This window comes from Miniopterus schreibersii (genome assembly GCF_964146895.1).
Source record: "Miniopterus schreibersii genome assembly, chromosome: 11".
In the NCBI taxonomy this organism is placed as follows: Eukaryota; Metazoa; Chordata; class Mammalia; order Chiroptera; family Miniopteridae; genus Miniopterus; species Miniopterus schreibersii.
Genome location: NC_138111.1, coordinates 37,877,196 through 37,896,552, shown reverse-complemented (window position 1 = coordinate 37,896,552; position 19,357 = coordinate 37,877,196). Strand labels below are relative to the sequence as shown.

The window sequence follows — 19,357 nt, the reverse complement described above, 5'->3', positions numbered from 1 at the left end:
TACATTCTTTCTCAGTTTTCACAAGAATTCCATTCAGTGGGCAGTCTAGATAATATTATCCCCATTTTACCAAAATAGAAATTGGTTCAGAAAAATTAAATATGTCCCCAAGGTCACATAGTAATAAGTGATGGAGCTGAGATTCAAACCGAAAGATAGTTTTAAAAACTTTTTGTTCTGTTTTGTTTTGAAGTTTAAACATTTTGCATTTCAAACCTGTTTAACTAAAATACACACACACACACACACACACACACACACACACACACGTGCCACTCCTTGGTATCAGGATTGGAGCAGATAGTACTCCATACTTGAAAATCCATTGCATTCCACTCCCTCTGGAAATAAAGATGAAAACTGTGCAAACTAAAGAGGGAAAAAAAAAAATCTGTCCTTCCGTTTCTTTTCCTTTGGGCTGTCAGCTATGAGTTGGTTTAGTGAGTAGTTTTGCAAGACTTGTTTCATTTTGTTTTGGACAAGGCTGAGCCATGTATTTCAAACAAAAGGCAGCCAATTACTAACTTCTGGTTGCTGGGTGTGGTCTCCCTTCACATTCTATAAAATCAGAAGCCCGAAGCTTCAGCTCTAGTGTGAAACTTTCAGAGAACAACCTCTCTTTAGTTCTTTGGAAGAAGGTGGAAAACAAAGTAAGTGCTGGATTTTCTTTTAGCTTTGGTTATTTTGAAAACTTTCTCATTATGATGTTACATGTCACTGCTTCTATAGGATTTATGGCAAATTGTGTTTAATATGTTTTGGTAAATCTTTCTGTAAAATTACACTAGGTATTGATTTGTATTTTGGGAATCACAGATTGTAGTGTTTTGTTTTACTTAGTTAGGAAATATAATTTTGAAAATGTTAAGTTTGCTTAATACTGGCTTGTACTGCTGGTGAGTTACCATGGAAAAGAAGGAAAGAATGTATTTTCTTCCTACAAGTTTGAGTTTCCAAGAGCTGTGTGTGCCCCACATGGAAATCATGATGTAGGAGTTTCGTATAGGGAGGGAGCCAGGTCCGGGTGGGTTTCAGGAAACTTTCCAGATAGCATGGTTGACATCATTTATTTTCTTCTTTTGTAAGGAAAACTAAATAGATTCCGACTTCATAGTGGTATCATGCCCTTTGTAATTAACGTTTTGAAATTAATGTTATTTTTACTCATGCCCTGTAAACAACTAAGAGGATCTGCTCATTAATCATGTCACTTAAAAAGGGTGTGGACACCTTATTTCCTGTAGAGTCTGTGTCATAAGCAGGCTTTTCAAGCGCTGATCTGAAAACCTACCGGAAAGGAAACATTTTCTGAGGTTGTCAGGTAGATAAATCACCCTTTGGGAATACCAGATGAGTCGTCTAAGAGTTATTCTTCTTAATAGCATTTTGATTGTTGAATGAACTAATCGTTATAAAACTCCTTAGAAAAGCACAACACAAATCTCAAGTAGAGTTTTACTGATGTTGGATAAAAGATTTCTACTCATAACTATATATCTTATCTGGCTATGATTCATTATAAATGTTCCTTCAAGGATATTTCTCTTAGCCCATTTTGAATGTTAAATTAAGTGCCCCAATATCTATTTTCAAATGCTAGCTAATTAAAAAAGGTGTGTTCTTTCTTGCCTTGTTTATGTCTAAAATTATGTATGGACTTTGAAAAAATAATATTCCCCTCTGCCTGCATGAATGTTTTGGTGACTGGCAGGGAAGGCACATTGCAAAATGACTCAGATGTGGCGAAATGCTAGTTTCATAATTCTGAAATGGCCTCTTCTCTAGAAGTGTGTTTCCACCTTCCCTGGGTGGCAGCCACATCTCGCAGCTCTCCAACTTTTGACTGAGGTTGTCAAAATAGCCCATTATAACATTATTAAGGAATCAGCTAGAGTCTCATGCTTATTAAATACTTTTTCAATCGAAAGATCTGCAAAGGTTGAATTCTGTATGTGATGTCAGCTTGCTGAGCTGGTTGTTTCAATCCTCTCTAGACCCGTTAATTTATGACTTATTTTAAAAATCAGAGCTAAAGCAACAGACCTATTACTTTCCAGTGACAAATCAAAAGCAGTTTTTGAAGGAAATGAGTTCCTCTTCCTTTAAAACAGGATAGATTTTTATCAGGAAGGTCAGAACAGACACAATTTATATAATACCTTCATTATGCTAATTTTCTCCTCTTCCGTCGTCTTGAGGTGAAGTTAAAGTTTGGCGCTTCAGAGCTACCATGCATTTTAGATACTGTTTATTCCAACATTCCCATTTTTACCATTGAAGACCCCTGGAGAAGTGTTTTCTTGAGGTCATACAATCAGTTAAAGAGAATCAAAATAAGGCTTAGAACTCCTCAATTCTTATTTTTTATATTCTATAGTTATGGGTAGAAACATTTGCTAAATTAGCATAGATGTGTCTCCTAAATAATTAGCACTCATATACTATTTATTCATTCAATAATGCTTATTAACATACTAAATGCCACGTGTTTTGCCAGGGATTGGAGGGACAGATGAATAGAGCTTATAAAGGCTTTCTGGAAGATATAATGAGGCCTATGATGATTCTTAATTAGAAGCAATAGTTAGACAAGGGCTGTGGGTGTGGCGGAGAGAAGCTGCATTCCCGCGAAGGGAACGCCCTACCCCGAGGCCTGGAAGCAGAGCATTTAGGAGACCACTCTTCATAAAGTTCTTCTCCACTGGCCATGCCACCGTACAGTCTGATAGTCTTCTCTCACCCAGGTGGGTGTGAAAGGACTTGCGGAATCTATGTTCGAGGAGAAAACTGCATAAACCAAAGCAATGAAATATAAACTCCCTTGGGCTGAGGGGAAGCCTGTCACAGTCTCCATAGGTTAACCCTTAATGCATCTGATTCTCAAGTGTGAACTATTAGAAATAACATGGATCTTTTGCTCCCTAGTTTAAAAGAATATACAATATTCTGAAATCAAAAGGTATGACTTTACATATGCCTTAACGCTTACCACCATTATCTAGAAAACTGCCGGAAAATGACACTCTGTTTTGTCAGGTACAAAACTGCAGCAATGACCTTGTTGGATGCCAAGATTAATGCTGCTGCTATCATTGCAGAAGTCTGGTCATGTAACTTGTCACCAGGAAAGCATGGTAGACCACAAAACTCGCTTCCTCTGTCACCAATTCTGGAAGTAACCTTTCACTAGGTTGACAGAGAAAGAAATAGAGATTTAAAAAACTGAGCTTTTCTTTCATAATAATTTCAAACCTGCGGAAAAGTTGCAAGAACATTGCACAGAATTACCACATACTTTTTACCCAGCTGTTAGCATTTCACCATATTTGCTTTGTTATTAAGTCTTCCCCTTCCTCCTTTTACCCTCTCTATATAGTTATTTTTTCTGTAACATTTGAGAGAACACTGCAGATACGATGTCCTTATGCCTCTAAATACTTCTTCCTGTATAAATTAAAAATGATACAACCATAGTGCAATTTTTAAAAATCAGGAAATGAACTTTAATGCTTACAAGCCTAGTGTTCTCAAACTGTCTAGTTGATGCAATTGCTAATGTACCATTTCTGGAATACCTTTTTCTTACATTTAGTAAGCATGGATGCCTCTAACATCTTGGGCATAGTTTTTGTGCATACTTACCTTCTTTAATTTTTTGCTGAATGAGATGAAGAGAGCTCTCTTTTGACACATGAGCATATAAAAAATGTTAATCTCTAGAAAGTTATACATATACCCACAGATAAATGAGATGGGTAGGCAGTGCATGATCAGAAACAAATCATTAACCAGAAAAACTCTGGAATATTGTTAATTTCCATGGTCAGCCTATGTATAAGTGGCCAACTTCATCTTCAAGTGAGATAATGTTAAGGAGTGAACAGGCAGAATGGTTGGCTAAATATTTTTGCTGTGGAATTTGTAAGGCGTGTTGCAACTGCTAAGAATTTTTGTTTAAACACGCAGTTGTCTTTGCTTAATTAGCAGTACACGACAATTCCTAAGATTCCTTTAGAGCAATTTCGGACATCTTGGCAAAATCCTCATTTCTTTAAGCTTTGTTCAGAGCTGGTGGATCTAATTTGGCTTGGTTGGGGTTCCCTTTTCCTCTAACTGCTTTCCTGAGAGGGGTCCTATTCAGGCAGCTTCTTTTCCAGGCCATCCAAATTACTTCGGGCCAAAAATCTAGGAACTCAGGATGTGTTACAAAGCTGTCTCCTCCGTGGACACTGTTTTGTCAAATAAATTATTCAACTCCTTTATTTTTTATTTTGTTATGTAATTAATAGAGCAATAACATTTTCTTATACTTTCTCAAGTTTATGTTTTAAGAAAATGATGAGTGTTATGTGAAGATTTTTTTAGAAAGGAAAAAAAGTGACTGAAGCATGGGAAAGTTTTCATAAAATTCATTTTGAAGTTGTGAGTCTAATTTTTAAATTATATTTGACAACATCTTTAATCTTTGATCTCTTCTAAAGTTTTTATTTACTAATTGAAAAAAGTGGAAATATTCAACCGTGTTTCTGTAACTACAGATAGTTACTTTTTTTTGAAGATTGATGAGTGATCACATCAAGCATTTTGAGGATTCTACTTTATGAAAGACATGGATGAGATGATAAAAGTGGAAACTTCAAATACCTGAAACCTTGCCAGAAGTAGCGAGATGTTTTGAATGTGCCTATTAAGCAATAGGAAAGTGAAATTCTCTGCATGCCAACCACAATTGCACCAGGTTGTGCCTGCAACAGGAACTCCAACCTTGTGCACAATTGTACAACATGACTTTACCTTAGGAAACCACTTCAAATTGACCAATTGCTGAGTGGGGAGTGGGGAGAAATTAAACAAGTGCACAACATATTGTTTCTTCTCCCAGATGACAGAATAGTCATTTGGACAATCCCATAATAATTAAGTGGAGATAGTTTCTGCTTTGGATATTATTTCCCTCATGTATTTAATCTCATTACTTGGAACTGTGGTTATTTTTCAGCAGGTGTGCATTGAAATATTTTGTCTGGACATGCTGTTAAGGAATCAGGTTACGGGTTTAACTCCTCATGAGTCATTTAGTTTCACATCAAGAATTTACAGTGGCCTAGATTACCCTTCCAGTCTCCCTCACAAGTATTTATGAGAGCAGTCTCCAGAGGGATAAACAAAAGGGTATGGAGAGATACCTGCTTATACCTTGAGCACAAGCTCCTAAAAACACATCCCCAGACAGAAAGGCTCATTGGTGGCTTCTGTGGATAACACAGAGAATACATCAGTCGTTAATACACTTTGGGTTTCCAAAATATTCATGGATGATTACATAAAAACACTGCTGACCCATGATAGCAATTCAAAACATTGCCCTTAAGATAGTTTCCAGTCATGTTGCAATTTCACCCTATGCTTCCTGTTAGAGCAAAGCACCTGGTAGAAAACAATCCATTTCCCAGGTCTTTGTGTTGGGTGGGAAAACATGTAGGCCTAGTAGTTGAACAGCTCAAGTAGGAAGGAATGGGAGCGCTCCATGTGCTCAAATAATTTTATATCAAGGAATGGAAAAAGATACTGAATTATTTGGGGGAGAAACAACACCTGAATATCTTTTAATAGATAGAATTTTAAGTCTAAATCAACTCCTGTAGATCACCACAGAGTGTTTTACCTTATAAATGTAAATATTGTACTCTTTTTGTTCAAGCTGTGGTGGATCCATAAATTCTCTAATGGCCTATTAAATGATCTCGAATCTTCCATCTTGCCCGTCTCTTAGCCGTTCTCTACGGTAGAGGATGAGTAATCTTTTTGACATATAGGTGGAATCATATTGCTTTCTTTTTAAAAACCCATTAGCTTTAGGGATACATTTCCCAAAGCTTTAGGGATACATTTCAACTCATTTGCTGAAGCTTCTGTCAACCTTTCTTGTTCCAGTAAAATTCTTTCAACTTCCCAAGTAGGACCAGTGTCTCTGTTTTGTTCTCTTTAATTTTGCTGCCAGGTTAATCTCAACTCATTTCAAGAGGCTTAGATCAGCCAGCACCTCCTCTAAAAAATTTCCTTAGCTCTTGTGTTTTCCCACTGAGAGCACACACAAACTTTAAGTTCACTGAGGCAAGGGATGATGTTTTGATGTTTTTTGCACCCCAGTGCTTGGCATATAGTGAGTGGTCTGCAAGTTTAAAGCAATGAAGTGAATCCCCAGCTCCTCTCCTCAGCCTGTATGCTTGTTGTAGTAGTCATCTGCTCCCTAAAATTTAAGACTGAGTAAGTCAAGAAAGAGCCAAATTTCTGAGTGGAGGCTTTGGGTTTCTCTTCAAGGGTAAGACTCTTCTTTTAAAATACTTACATCTAGCATTTTATTATGTGTCTAAGAGTAATATCCTGGTAAGTCAAGTCAAGGCTACTCTATATCTTGTGTATGTAAAGGAATGGAGCGGCGTATATGTGTGGTGGATTTGTGGTTTGTAAAAGCATGTATTTATTTTCTTTCCAGAAACTTCTTTAAAAATGGCAATGGTATCAGAATTCCTCAAGCAGGCCTGGTTTATTGACAATGAAGAGCAGGAATACATCGTAAGTCAAGTGACAATAAAATAACTTAGTTAAATATTAAAAGAGAAACTAATATGAATGAATAGATATTAATTTTTTCTCTCTCTCATACACAGAACACTGTGAAAGGATCCAAAGGTGGCCCTGGGTCAGCAGTGAGCCCCTACCCCAGCTTCAACCCATCCTCGGATGTTGCTGCCTTGCATAAAGCAATCACAGTTAAAGGTAACTAAGCCTTCCCCAGACGGTCCCCTCCTGCACATTGCAGAGTGGCTGTTTGAATGACTAGTGAAAAACTGATATGTGCAGTGGGAAGTCTGTTTCATTTTGAAGATAAAAAGATTTCTTTATCAAATGAAGCTATATTTCCTTTCTTATCACTGAAAAAAAGTTGGTTAAATCTGTAATATCTCTGCTGCCACAACAGACAGATATCCTTATCTGCTCATTTCTAGCATAAACTCAACACTGAAACCAACACCTCTGCTCACATTTAGGGTTTGAACTAAGATCAAACACTAACACTGAGGGGAGGGAGAATTTCCTCTCCCTTTCTCATTCAAATGAGTAGTGTTGGCTGAAGCACTTCCTTTGATATGTGGTGTTGCATCTATATAATTCGTATTTCTTAGTTTGTTAAGAACTCATTTGGAGCATCTTGATAATGAATCATTTAATGTTAGTTATTGATGAGGAACAAAATTGATTTTAAAAGGCAAGCCGCCCTTTATTTCCAGGTGTGGATGAAGCAACCATCATTGACATTCTAACTAAGAGAACCAATGCACAGCGTCAGCAGATCAAAGCTGCCTATCTCCAGGAAAAAGGAAAGGTGAGTTGGAGTGGTACATTTAGATATTTAATTTCAGTTTCATTTGTGTTAAACATGGATTTTGGAGCACAGTTACCTAGTTCTTTCAGTGTCTAGCACTGCTTTCCCATTACAACTCCAACTGGGATTGCGGTATTTATCTACTTGATTGCAATCAAATCAATTCCAGCAAGTTTACTGGTTTCATATCGGTGTAGGTTCTTTGCAGATGTGGTGTTCTGTATTGGAGACAAGTCTTTAATTTCAAGATTACTGTCGGCAGTAAGGAATATGTACTGATTGAAATGTGTCTCCTGCTAAAATTTAAGCTGAGTTAATGCCTAAATGTAAAGTTTATACATACAATTATATTATCCACCTAAGAAACATCCAAACCTATAGAGAATTTTTATGACTTTATTTGATCCAAACTAACAACTAGCAGGAAGCAAAATCTCAACAGTTTTGCAGCTTATTTTATACATTAGAATCAAAGGAGGAGGCATAAGGATTGTTTCATGAAATTTATTATTTTTAGATTAAGGGGGCAGGAGAAAGCAAAATAGGGGAATCTTTGGGATTGGATGAAAAATAAACTGAGGAGACATCCTTCTTTTCCATGGGTGGGTGCCGGATCGTAGTGACCTTTCACAGCGCGTGGAGATGGTGTGTGAGGAAGCAGGTACAGTGAGGGGTTCTGCCACCCAGGGCTCTGGCTGCTGCGGCCGCTCTGCTGGTGGTAGGGGCTGTGCCCTGAGGGGTCAGGAAAAGGAGATAAAGGAGATCACTCTGACATTTTAGATGCAAAAAGACATCATACAGGCTCACTTGAGGTCAAGATTGACCTTTGTCAAGGAAGCTCCAGGCCTTGTACCTGACTGCCTGCCATCACCCACTTTTCGTGAGGAATTTTTATGTTCATACTATCCTATGTGGTTATTTTCTGTCTCGAGGTTTGCAGGGCCCTTCTTTCAGGCCTCTGCTGAGCTTATCAGGTTTAGTATGTGGCCCTTTTTTCATCCACACTACTTTAAAAGTAAGCTTTATATTTTTTATACCAAATCGGGGTAGTGTTTTCTAAGGAATGCATTTAGAAAACTACATGTCAATGTCTGATGATAGTGCTTCTTTGAGAAGTGCAAACCTCAAATTTGGAAAAATTATTAATACATTAGGTATTTTTTAAGTGTTCTTACTGCAGTTTCTGTTAATACACAACCTTATGTTTTGAGCTTTGTGGCTTCTCGCCCACATAAAAGATTGGGAACCCTGTTTTATGGGGGATAAATGGGGATGGAAGGACACTTGACTTGAGGTGCTGAACACACGATACAATGTACAGATGATGTGTTACAGAATTGTACACCTGAAACCTATATAATTTTATTAACCGATGTTACCCCAATGAATTCAATAAAAAATAACCTCACAGCTAAAAAAATAAATAAATAAAAATTTTAAAAAGGAGTTATCAAGGAATGCAATAAAATGTCATTCTAATCACCCTAAAAGATTAAGACAACATTCTAAATATCTGGCACGTTTTGGATGCGCAGGGAGGAGCTCTAAGGATGGTCGAGTTTAGGAACGAGCAGGAAGGTTACCTACAGTCCAGGTAGCCCTACACTGCCGTGGAACCTAACCTGCTCCTTGTTATAAAGCCTGATTCCAATCTCTGTGTCACAGCCCTTGGATGAAGCTCTGCGGAAAGCCCTGACGGGTCACCTGGAAGAAGTTGCTTTGGCTCTGTTGAAAACGCCAGCCCAGCTGGATGCTGATGAACTTCGTGCTGCCATGAAGGTGAGGAACCGGTTTAAGCAAAACTCCTCTCCTGAAAAGAATGTGTTGGTCAAGTCTACTTATGCCCCCTGTTGTATCCTCAGCATGTAGTGCAGGGCCTACCAGTTAGTGGGAATAAAGTGCATGAATTAATTCATTAATTAATGTTAGCATTAATAGCTGTGTTATTTCCACTCTCAACATGTTACTATATCAGTCATATGTCTCACTCTTTATATCTGTGTACAAAATATTGGTTTAAAAGCCATTTTGTTCCTATACTAGATAGAGCTAATTATAATTATTAAATATTGTGGGAAAGTTACTAAATGACAGATTCAAACAGATTTGGGGACACAAATCTTCTGGAATGAAGATTTTCCTACATATCTTTTCTTCTCTTCAATTCAGGGCCTGGGAACGGATGAAGACACTCTGAATGAAATTTTGGCATCAAGAACTAACAGAGAAATCAGAGAAATTAACAGAGTCTATACAGAGGGTAAGTTTTAATGTCCAGCAGTCCAAGGGCCTTAGTTGGAAAAGGAAATGTGATATACTTTCCTTAAAACTGAATGTGGATGTTAATTACGGGGGACTTTGGAAACTTGACATACTACGATATTTCTTTATTGTTTCACATGTCCACCGTAAGCACACAGTGTTGCGTGATAGCATTCAAGTTGCTAGGGTGCTGAAGGGAGACAGTGTTTAACAAGAATGTCCCCCTAAGACAAATGGCCACATAGTATTGTAATGGAAAAGTCAATTCAAAGCATTGAATTCAGAGAATTTTCTAAAAAAATTTTCTATTATTCTGAAATTTATTTTATTAAAATATTCTGTTTTTTTTAAATTTTTATTTTGAAAAGATAACAAAAGTAAATAAAATCTCCAAAGAAAATATTCTCCATTTGTCCTTGGAAGGGTAAAGAGCTAGGTGCTTATAATCTTGCAATGGAAACTTTTACTATTATGCACATCAGTGATGCACTTTTTATCTCTAGTTGGATCCATAAGGATGAAAGACCAGCCACGGCTCATTTTATCTATTCAGTGAAACATCTCATTTAAATGATACGCTCAGCTCTGTAAAGAGGGTAGCTGCAACCGGGTCTGAAAAGTGCAGGGTCTTTTACTGTTTTCCTTTTCTAGTTTCCCAAGCCAGTACGTGGCACCATAGGGGGAATCTTTCTGCTTGATTTTTATCTTAAGCAGAGAGAATACACCAGCCCTTGCATATTTTCAGAGCAATTTAATAAAAGAATCAGAATATGGAAGCTTTCACCCTTATTTTCTACATTTATTTCATTACCAATATCTTAGATCCATTTAGGAGTGATAATAAGAGGAGCATTATTTTTAGTTTTTTTATTCAATAAAACATAGTTTACAAAGGGAAATATCCATATTTCCCCCATTATACCCAAGACATAATCCAATGATGGCTTATTAAATTGCCCCATCTTCTAGTTAATTATAAATTCAGTTAATTTTTTCCTAATACAGCATTATTTTACATAGTCAAGTACGGGTGTTTACACAAATAAATATTTTAAATCTATCTATGTATATACATATATAATTAAACTATATTATATATATTTATAATTTTTAAAGTAAATAAATAATCTGTTCAGGCAAGTACCTCTGGTTTATTCTTTTAAATAATTATTCTATTCATCACATTTCTTAAATTCTGGCACATTTATTTCAGAATTAATTATTTAGTACTTATGCAATTCATATTAGCAAAAGCTCTGTGACTTGTAGGTTTTCATTCACAGTGTCATCTAAATGGCTTTCATTGCCCAGAAGAGGTAAATTTGATGATCCAGAGTTTTACTTGCTTCAATATCTCTATTTTTATTTTAAAAAGATAATACTTTGAATGCATTCCATAAGTCATTGAACATTTGGCATTGCAAATTTTAAGCCAATATAGAAATGTCTGATATAATTATCACCATTATTCATCATTAATTTACTGCAAATATACTTCTCTCATTTTTCAGAATTGAAGAGAGATCTGGCGAAAGACATCAGCACAGATACCTCTGGAGATTATCGGAAGGCTTTGTTCGCTCTGATTAAGGTATAACTCAAGTGGTTCAGGAAATGCCTCTTCATTTATGAAGAGTAAAAGTTTAGATTTCATCTCGCTCTAGAATTGAGCAGTTGACTCTTTTTCTCAAAGAATATTATTTACTGGATTTTAAGGGAATTAAGTGAATCTTGTGATTACATGCTAGAAAACAATTTACTGAGAGAATGGGATTTTTTTTTCAGGGTGACCGAGCTGAGGATTTTTCCTTAAATGAGGACATGGCTGATTCAGATGCCAGGGTAAGCAATGCCCCTAGAGTCACCTTTCTACCTCAGACAGTTCCTGCCTCAGGTGAGGTTACCACTGGATGACCTCCACATGGAAGCAAGTCTAAGATGCTTCGAGAGGCCAAGGGCACCTAATGTTCATCCCCTGAGTGGTGCGCACTGTTCTATACTTGAGCAGCCCAAGACAAAGATAGGTGGTCTTGGTGTTTTCAGTAGATCTCGTCATTCATAAAGCTAGAGAGGATTGAAGGAAAACAATGAGAATTTTACGTGTTATTCTCAAGAACTGTTATGTTGAGAAAGTGGATTTTTAAAAAATTTTACCAGGCATAAGAAAGGGAAGTAATTTTTTATTAAGTAAAGTGGAAGGAGGAAGCACATATAGCATTCTTTTAACAGTGAATTTTGGAATGGTTTATAGATATGTTTATATTATAAAAATATTATAATTATAAAACAATTATAATAACATATTTATATACTTTCAAATATATTCTTATATATAGCATCATTGAGGCTGCTGGTTATAATATGCCAATCCATTGGCAACATTAGAAAAAGGTGCCATTTTAGGACCTGGAATTTCTGTTAAAAAAGTAAAGATTATTATTTGCATATGCTTTCCTCTTGGGATAGCATTGTCTCTATAAATTCATCACAGTGAATCAGTAAGAATAGAAATGCAGATTCTACCCCCACTCTGTTCATTGCAACAGTACATTATCTTGTACATAATAGGCATTCATTAACTTTTTGCTGAAAAATGCATACATATCAGATCTGTTTGCCTGAAAAGTCCAAAATAGCTTCTTATGTCCACTGGAAGTTTGACCATTTTAATAGAAACTGTGCAAGCATACCAAAGAACAAAATTAGTATTCAAATAATTGCCCATAATTAAAAAATTATTCTTATTTGCTTGTGACATTTTTGAATGTGCTTTCCATTTTAAGACTATCAGAGCTCTTAGATTTATATTTATAGCAGCTACTTGGGTTAGTATGACCCAAGAGGAGGATGGTAATTAAGATTTCAAAGTTAACAGAGCAATTTGTGACAATAAGGTGGGGATTATCTTTTTCATTTATAAAACAGGAAATTATGTACTTTAATAAGGCTAAATTATTTGTCTAAGAGTACAGAGTTGTTAAGTTGCAGAGTCAAAATCTGAATCTAGAAATTCTAACATCAAAATTCAAGATCTAGGTTATGGTTGAATTATTGATTTATTAGTACCATTTACTAATAATTACTTTGAACAAGTAAAAGTAGAAAGACAATTTAGAGAGGTCCTTGGAGTTGTCTTAATATAGAATGTAATCTTAAAGCAATTTAATTCATCCAACATTTCTTCTTCAAACATATATTCAGTCTCTAATATTTGCAAGGCCCTTGAGAGATTCTGTGGAAGATACTCTCAGTCTTAGCATTGTCTACTCTGATCCTATTGGATACAAAGCTGCTGCCTAGAAAATCTTTGAGGAGATCTAACATTCTTGTGCAGATATCAAATCAGTAAATGGTCATGTGTTCATTTTTGTGTTTCTTGACAGGCATTGTATGAAGCAGGAGAAAAGAGAAAAGGGACAGATGTGAACGTGTTCATTACCATTCTTACCAGCAGAAGCTATCCCCATCTTCGCAGAGGTAAGAAGAAAAAAATGTCTCTTACAACTTGTTTATAGAAGATGCAAAATTTTTTTTGAGGACAAAAAAGAGAAAGGAAAGAGAAAAGTCTTAATCAGCAACATCACTCCTACACCAAATGAATGTTGTATAGTGCTCCTGACCCCTTAGTGATCTTTGTGCATTTGTTCAACTTGGTATAGTGATCATTTCATAGCATTTGAAACAGCTTTTGTGACTTTGGCATGTAGACCATGATTTGTTATTTTTACTCTTTCTATTCCCCCCAAATATTTGGAACAGATGTAACCAAATATACACATACAGCAGAACAAAGGAAATTACAATAAGGAAAAACAAAAAACTCAGGACTAAGTGCAAAAAAAGTGTATTTAGGTGCCCCAGAAACGAAAACCGGAAGGAGTTCTTGCCTTGAGCACAAGGTTTAGCTCTGAGCCTGCTGGAAGCCACTGCAAATGGAAAGTCATGATGATTACCTCACATTCATTATCTGATCATAGCACACTGATTTCTAATGCTAAAATTAAGTGAAACTTATTGCACAGATTTTTATATAAGGGAAGATCCATTCGCTATGGCACTTAGCTCTGACACAGCAAGTGTTATGATTGTCAGTCATATGTCATTTCTAATAAATGTCAACACTTGCAAAAGTTGCCCGAAAGTATACAAGAACACCAAAATAGCCATGGGAGTTACATTCCTAAGGGAAGTTGAAATATCCAAAATATGCTCAGTTGAGTAATTAGCTTTAAAATATGTGTTTTGAAGTTCAGTTATCCTGAGGAGTGCTTTGAGTCAGTTGCCCTGATTTTGCTCAAGTTTGCTAAAGTAGAGGATGCTTTCTACATCTCTTAGTTTAACTGTAATATTCAGTGTTTCAGAAGTACACCAAGTACAGTCAGCACGATATGAACAAAGTCCTGGACCTGGAGCTGAAAGGCGACGTCGAGAAATGCTTAACAACTATTGGTATGTAGTCCTGGAGGGAGAAGAAATTGCTAAATTAAATTTACATTATCATTGCTGTCCCATAATTAAAAAAATATATATATATAACAAAACCAAAAACAAAACAACTCAGATATAGTTCATCTATGCTTCAGATAGAGGCAGCATGTAAGATAATGGCAATGTGTATTTAGCGAAATGTATACAATGGCCTTCTTCATAATAACAGATATCATCCTCCTATTTAAAAAAAAAAAAAAGATAGGCAGGTGGAAAATACTCGCTGAGCCCCCTACTTATGCCAAGCGATGTACCAGACTGGACATAGCAAAAAGTCAAGTCAGAATGGTCATTAAGAACATGAGATTTAGAATTTGATACAGATTCAAATCCTGGTCTGTCACTTGCTAATTGAATAATCTTAGGCAAGTCCAGAGATTTTGATTCAGTAGTTCTCTGGTAGCTTCTGACAATGTCTTTAAAGAAAAACATGTTAAAGTTCTCTTATGCTATTCAGATGATCAGTTAGGACTGGGAACCTGAATTCTAAAGCACTGCTTCTCAAACATTAATGGGCACAAGATAAGTCCCCTGGAAATTTTGTTAAAATGCAGACTCTGATTTCACTAGGTCTGGTGTGGGGCCTGGGATTCTGCATTTCTATCAGGCTCCCAATTGCTGCCAATGCTTTTGGTCCACGAATCACACCTTGAGTAGCAAACTAGAGAACCTTACTAACTGACACATCTGTTAGTGTTTTATTTCACAGCTGCCTCTTAAAGCCTGTCCTTTACCACTTAAAAAGTTTTTTCTTATTATGACATGAAAAAAGTATGTATCATATGACAGTATGGCCGTGAACACCAACTGGTTTCCCTATTTTCAAGAAGAGTATACTCGGGATAGTATGAACTATAGAAGCTGCCATTGTTTGTCTTTAAGATAATACGAAAGAGGTGATGGTGTCAGGAGAAAGACTACTCAAAACCAACATCTAGAGAATAGCTTCTCATTAACCAAATATCCCATACTGAGAAGGTGGTGAGAAACGGGTGACTGGAGCCTTGCTTGCAAAGTTCTGTATCTCCGATTTCTTTCATTGCACCTTCTTTTGTGGTAAATACGTCAGCTAAAATGTGCCTCTCTTGCAGTGAAGTGCGCCACGAACAAACCAATGTTCTTTGCTGAGAGGCTTCATCAGGCCATGAAGGTAAGATTCTATTTATGTGATTTGCTTAGGGGGGAATTACTGCTAGTGGAGAGAACATAAAACTTCAGATTGTTTGAAAATCACACATATTTTAATATTTTCCCATTAAAGAGAACCGGTGTTCCATCCAATGCAAGAGGTAATACTCTTCCTTATTAGAATAAAATGGTTAGATTTGTTGTATTTTTTATAGGTAAAACAGTAAGGTGAGCTTGTAGATAATTTATGGGTTACTCATGATTTGCATAAAGCCTGAGTCAGCACAAGCACAGGAAGGGTGATCTAATTTCGCTTTTAATGTATGATTTTAGTAACCTACGTCTGCTAAGGTTGTGAGTTTTACAACCTCTCCCTTTCTAAGTCTCATTTGTTTTTTATTGTTCTGTGTTCTGTGCCATGGATTAATATGCCATTCCAAGCTTTTAAAATGTTGAGCTAAGATTCCTGAAGTAGAAGGTGTTATTAAGATGGATTGAGATACACTTAAGCCACTTTAACTTTCTCCTCCTGCTTACATCATGTTATGTACTGTGAAGACTTATGAAGTTGTCTTTAGCCACTCCAAAATAAGGAAGGCTTTAGAGAGAGAGACCTAAGCGTTCAACTAATAGGGAAGAGTGCTTATGAAACGTAGGCATGTGCCACTGTGTTCAGGCAGTGCGGTCCCTGAGCCCGCGTCTGCTCAGGGACTGGTTTAGGGGGCAGGCTCGGTGGGTGATGATGATGAATGCCTAGTGTTGTAGGAGAGCAGGAGTGGCCTGTACCCAGACTTTGGATGTCAGTGTAGCCTTGTTCTCAGCTAAGACGTGACAGTGAACAGGAATTAGCCAGACGAGGAGAGGGGTGGAAGAGATGGAGGGGTAAAGTAAGGTTGGTCCCGAAGGAGGAGGTGGCATTACCCTCTCAAGGTAAGAAATACAATTAGTGATGGTGCAGCAGCGGAAGAAGAGGTGGTAGAATTAGGCAGGGCATTGCGAGCCCAGATAAAATGGTTGGTTTTCATCCTAAAAGAAAAAGAAGACCATTGAAGGATTTTAAATAGATGAATTAGATGATCAGATTTGCCATTTAGACGGTTCACTTTATATGTAATTATTGAATAGTTTAGAGAAAGGAAAAACTGGATGGTGGAAGGCCAATTAGAAGGTTGTAAAAGCTCTTAACATACTGCTGATGCAGCAACTGGGGTCTTGTCATTTTATCACTTGTGTAAAATGTGTGTGTGTGTATTTTAGTGCAGAGATAGTTTCGCTATAGAAACTATCTGGGTGAACAAAAGAGCTTCACGTTCAAACCCATATCCTGCTTCATTAAGAGTGTGCGCTGACTGAGAGCCAACCCTCGCTTGTTTTGGACAGGGTGCTGGAACGCGTCACAAGATCCTGACCAGGGTCATGGTCTCCCGTTCTGAGATCGACATGAACGACATCAAAGCCTGCTATCAGAAGTTGTACGGTGTCCCTCTCTGCCAGGCCATCCTGGTACGTTGTGATTTTCATAATGCTGCCCCCACAAATAATAATGCTTGTTGCAACTTCTTTAAAGAGAAAGGCTGACTTACTATATCTGTAAATTTCATATGTAAGATTAATTTGTTATATTAGGATATAAAATTTATAAGTAAATTTAACTTTCACTGGTAAAATCTGCTAGTGAGTTTTGTACTGAAAAAATACTCAAAATTTTCAGCATTCATAGAACATTTAGTTTCCCAGACATAAATTTAGCAGCCAAAGTATTTTTTAGTAGGGAGATAATAATGATTTATTTTGCAAGTAGGGAAGTATAATTACTTTAGTTAATCAGAGGGTTAGAAACTTATTATTCTAAGTTTTTCCTGTCATATATAAAATATATAAAATGCATGTTCATGGGACCTCATTATGATATTAATAAATAAAAATAAAGACAAGTCAAGGGTTTTAAAGTTATTGAAAGATAGGTGACCACTTAAATTGAATTTTTTACTTATAATGAATAACTATATTGAGAAAATCACAAGCTTGTAACTTTCTCTGATGAGTGAGTCAGATAGTCCTCAAGAGGATCTGAAGTGATAATGTGTTATATTTACTCAATTATGTGTGACATCTTATTCTTGGAAAATAGCTCTAATACACAACATAGTTATTTCAGAGAGGTTTACAATCTGAATCTTGACAGGTACTGCTTTTATATAATAATTAATTAACAAATATCAGTTAACTGCTATATGAATTATATTATTTAATTAAATAAGTAATATTCTTATCAAAGATCTTAGATAATTGATGTACTGTGATGTATGTTCTACAACTCGTAAGTCAACTAAGACTATAATTATAATTTGAAAATACTTTGTATTGATTATGGTTTCAGGTAACATTAAGCATATCTATTTTTTCATCAACAGGATGAAACCAAAGGAGATTATGAAAAAATCCTGGTGGCTCTCTGTGGAGGACAGTAAACATTCCTTTGATGATCTCAAGCTTTTTTATCAGAAGATTTTTTAATCATATCTTTTCATGCCATATTATAGATTTAAATAGGAAAGTTTCTTTAGCAGGATTAGTCTAGCTAACTGCTTTCTGAAAACTATAGCCTATAAATCATTTTTATATCACCACTCTGTATAATAGAGATAAGGTTTTAAAAATATATATTTACTTCAAACTGTAAAACCCCATAAACAGGTTGTTCTGGTAACATTACCTGAGAAAATTGTTTATTAACAGAAAATAAAATGATTTTACAGGACAATTGGTGTGTTATTGGTTCTTCTGTTCTGATTTTCTTCTGTCTGTAATGCAGTGGTTTAATTTGATATCAGGGGACAAGAGCCTGAATCCTAAATGTAAGTATTTAATGAAATAGATGTTACATATTAAATTAAAGAAAATACAGAATTAGAAAATAGACTCCTCTCATTTTATCATCTTGATACAGATTGTTGAGAGTGCTTCTAATAATGGATTTATTGCATAAACATGGTAATAACTGGACATTCTGCTGTATCTTGTGAATAGGTATAAAGATAAAATGCCAACAGCAATAAAAATGCCTCACTTTTAAAAAATGACAGTTGCATGTTTAGTTTTCTAAGAAAATGTGAAACTGTTTTCCAGAGTGGCTATACCATTTTACTTTTTCACAATAAGCATATAAGTGATCCAGTTTCTCCACAACGTTATCAGCATTTGGTATTATCACTATTTTGTATTTTGGCATTGTTTATTTTTTTTTATTGTTGAATTTTGAGAATTCTTTATATAGTCTAGATACTAGTGCTTTGCCAAATGTGGTTTTCAAAATTTTCTCTCAGTATGTAGCTTGTCTTTTTATTTTCTTGAAAGAGTCTCCTTCACAGTCAACATATTAAATTTTAATGAGGTCCAAGTTTTCAATTTTTTTCCTTTTATTGATTGTGCTTTTGGTGTCACATCTACAGAATCTTTACTTAAACTTCGGTCCTAAAATTTTTCTTCTGTTTTTTTCCCCTAGTAATTTTATAGTTTTCCATTTTAAATTTAACTTGGTAATCCATTTTGTACTAAATCTTTGTGTAAAGTGTGAGGCTGAGGTCAAGATTCTTTTGTTATTGTTTTTGGCTTATGGCTGTCCAATTGCTCTAGCAACATTTGTTCAATTTATTGGCATACCTACATCATGGTTCAAAAGATCACACTCAGTAAATGAGGGTTGAGACTTATGATTTTTTTCTTTGTGGAAGTCATGGAATACTGCTAGCAAAAAAAAGGAAGAAGAAAAGACATTTGTGAATATTTGCTAAGGGTTGATTATAATATGGGAACAGAGTGGTACAAAGGGAAGTGACTTGGGAGCCAAGGAGATCTGAGTTCTAATCAAGCCTCCACTACTTACTAAGTGACCCTGAACATTAATTACCTTTTCTAAGCTATAGTTTTAATCAGTATAATACTATTACTGTTACTACTGTTACTGGGGAGATGATGAGACCTTGGTTCTTGTCTTCTTGAAGGAGAGATTTCAATCAAGAGACAAAGCGTAGCAAAGTAAGTAAGAATGTATTGGCCACAGCAAAAATATATTTAGGACGGTGAAATAAG

General features: G+C 36.0%; 1 protein-coding gene across 1 annotated transcript; it reads left to right on the top strand.

Moving 5' to 3' along the window:
• The first annotated feature begins 293 nt into the window (after nt 1–293).
• ANXA1 (annexin A1) lies at nt 294–18,339 on the top strand. Its single transcript, XM_081151501.1, has 13 exons — nt 294–650; nt 6,497–6,576; nt 6,672–6,780; nt 7,293–7,387; nt 9,053–9,166; nt 9,557–9,647; nt 11,161–11,240; nt 11,435–11,491; nt 13,033–13,126; nt 14,003–14,098; nt 15,229–15,287; nt 16,646–16,768; nt 17,680–18,339. The coding sequence occupies exons 2-13, from the start codon at nt 6,511–6,513 to the stop codon at nt 17,734–17,736; spliced, it is 1,041 nt and encodes a 346-aa protein (XP_081007627.1). The 5' UTR covers nt 294–650; nt 6,497–6,510; the 3' UTR covers nt 17,737–18,339.
• The last annotated feature ends 1,018 nt before the right edge of the window (nt 18,340–19,357 follow it).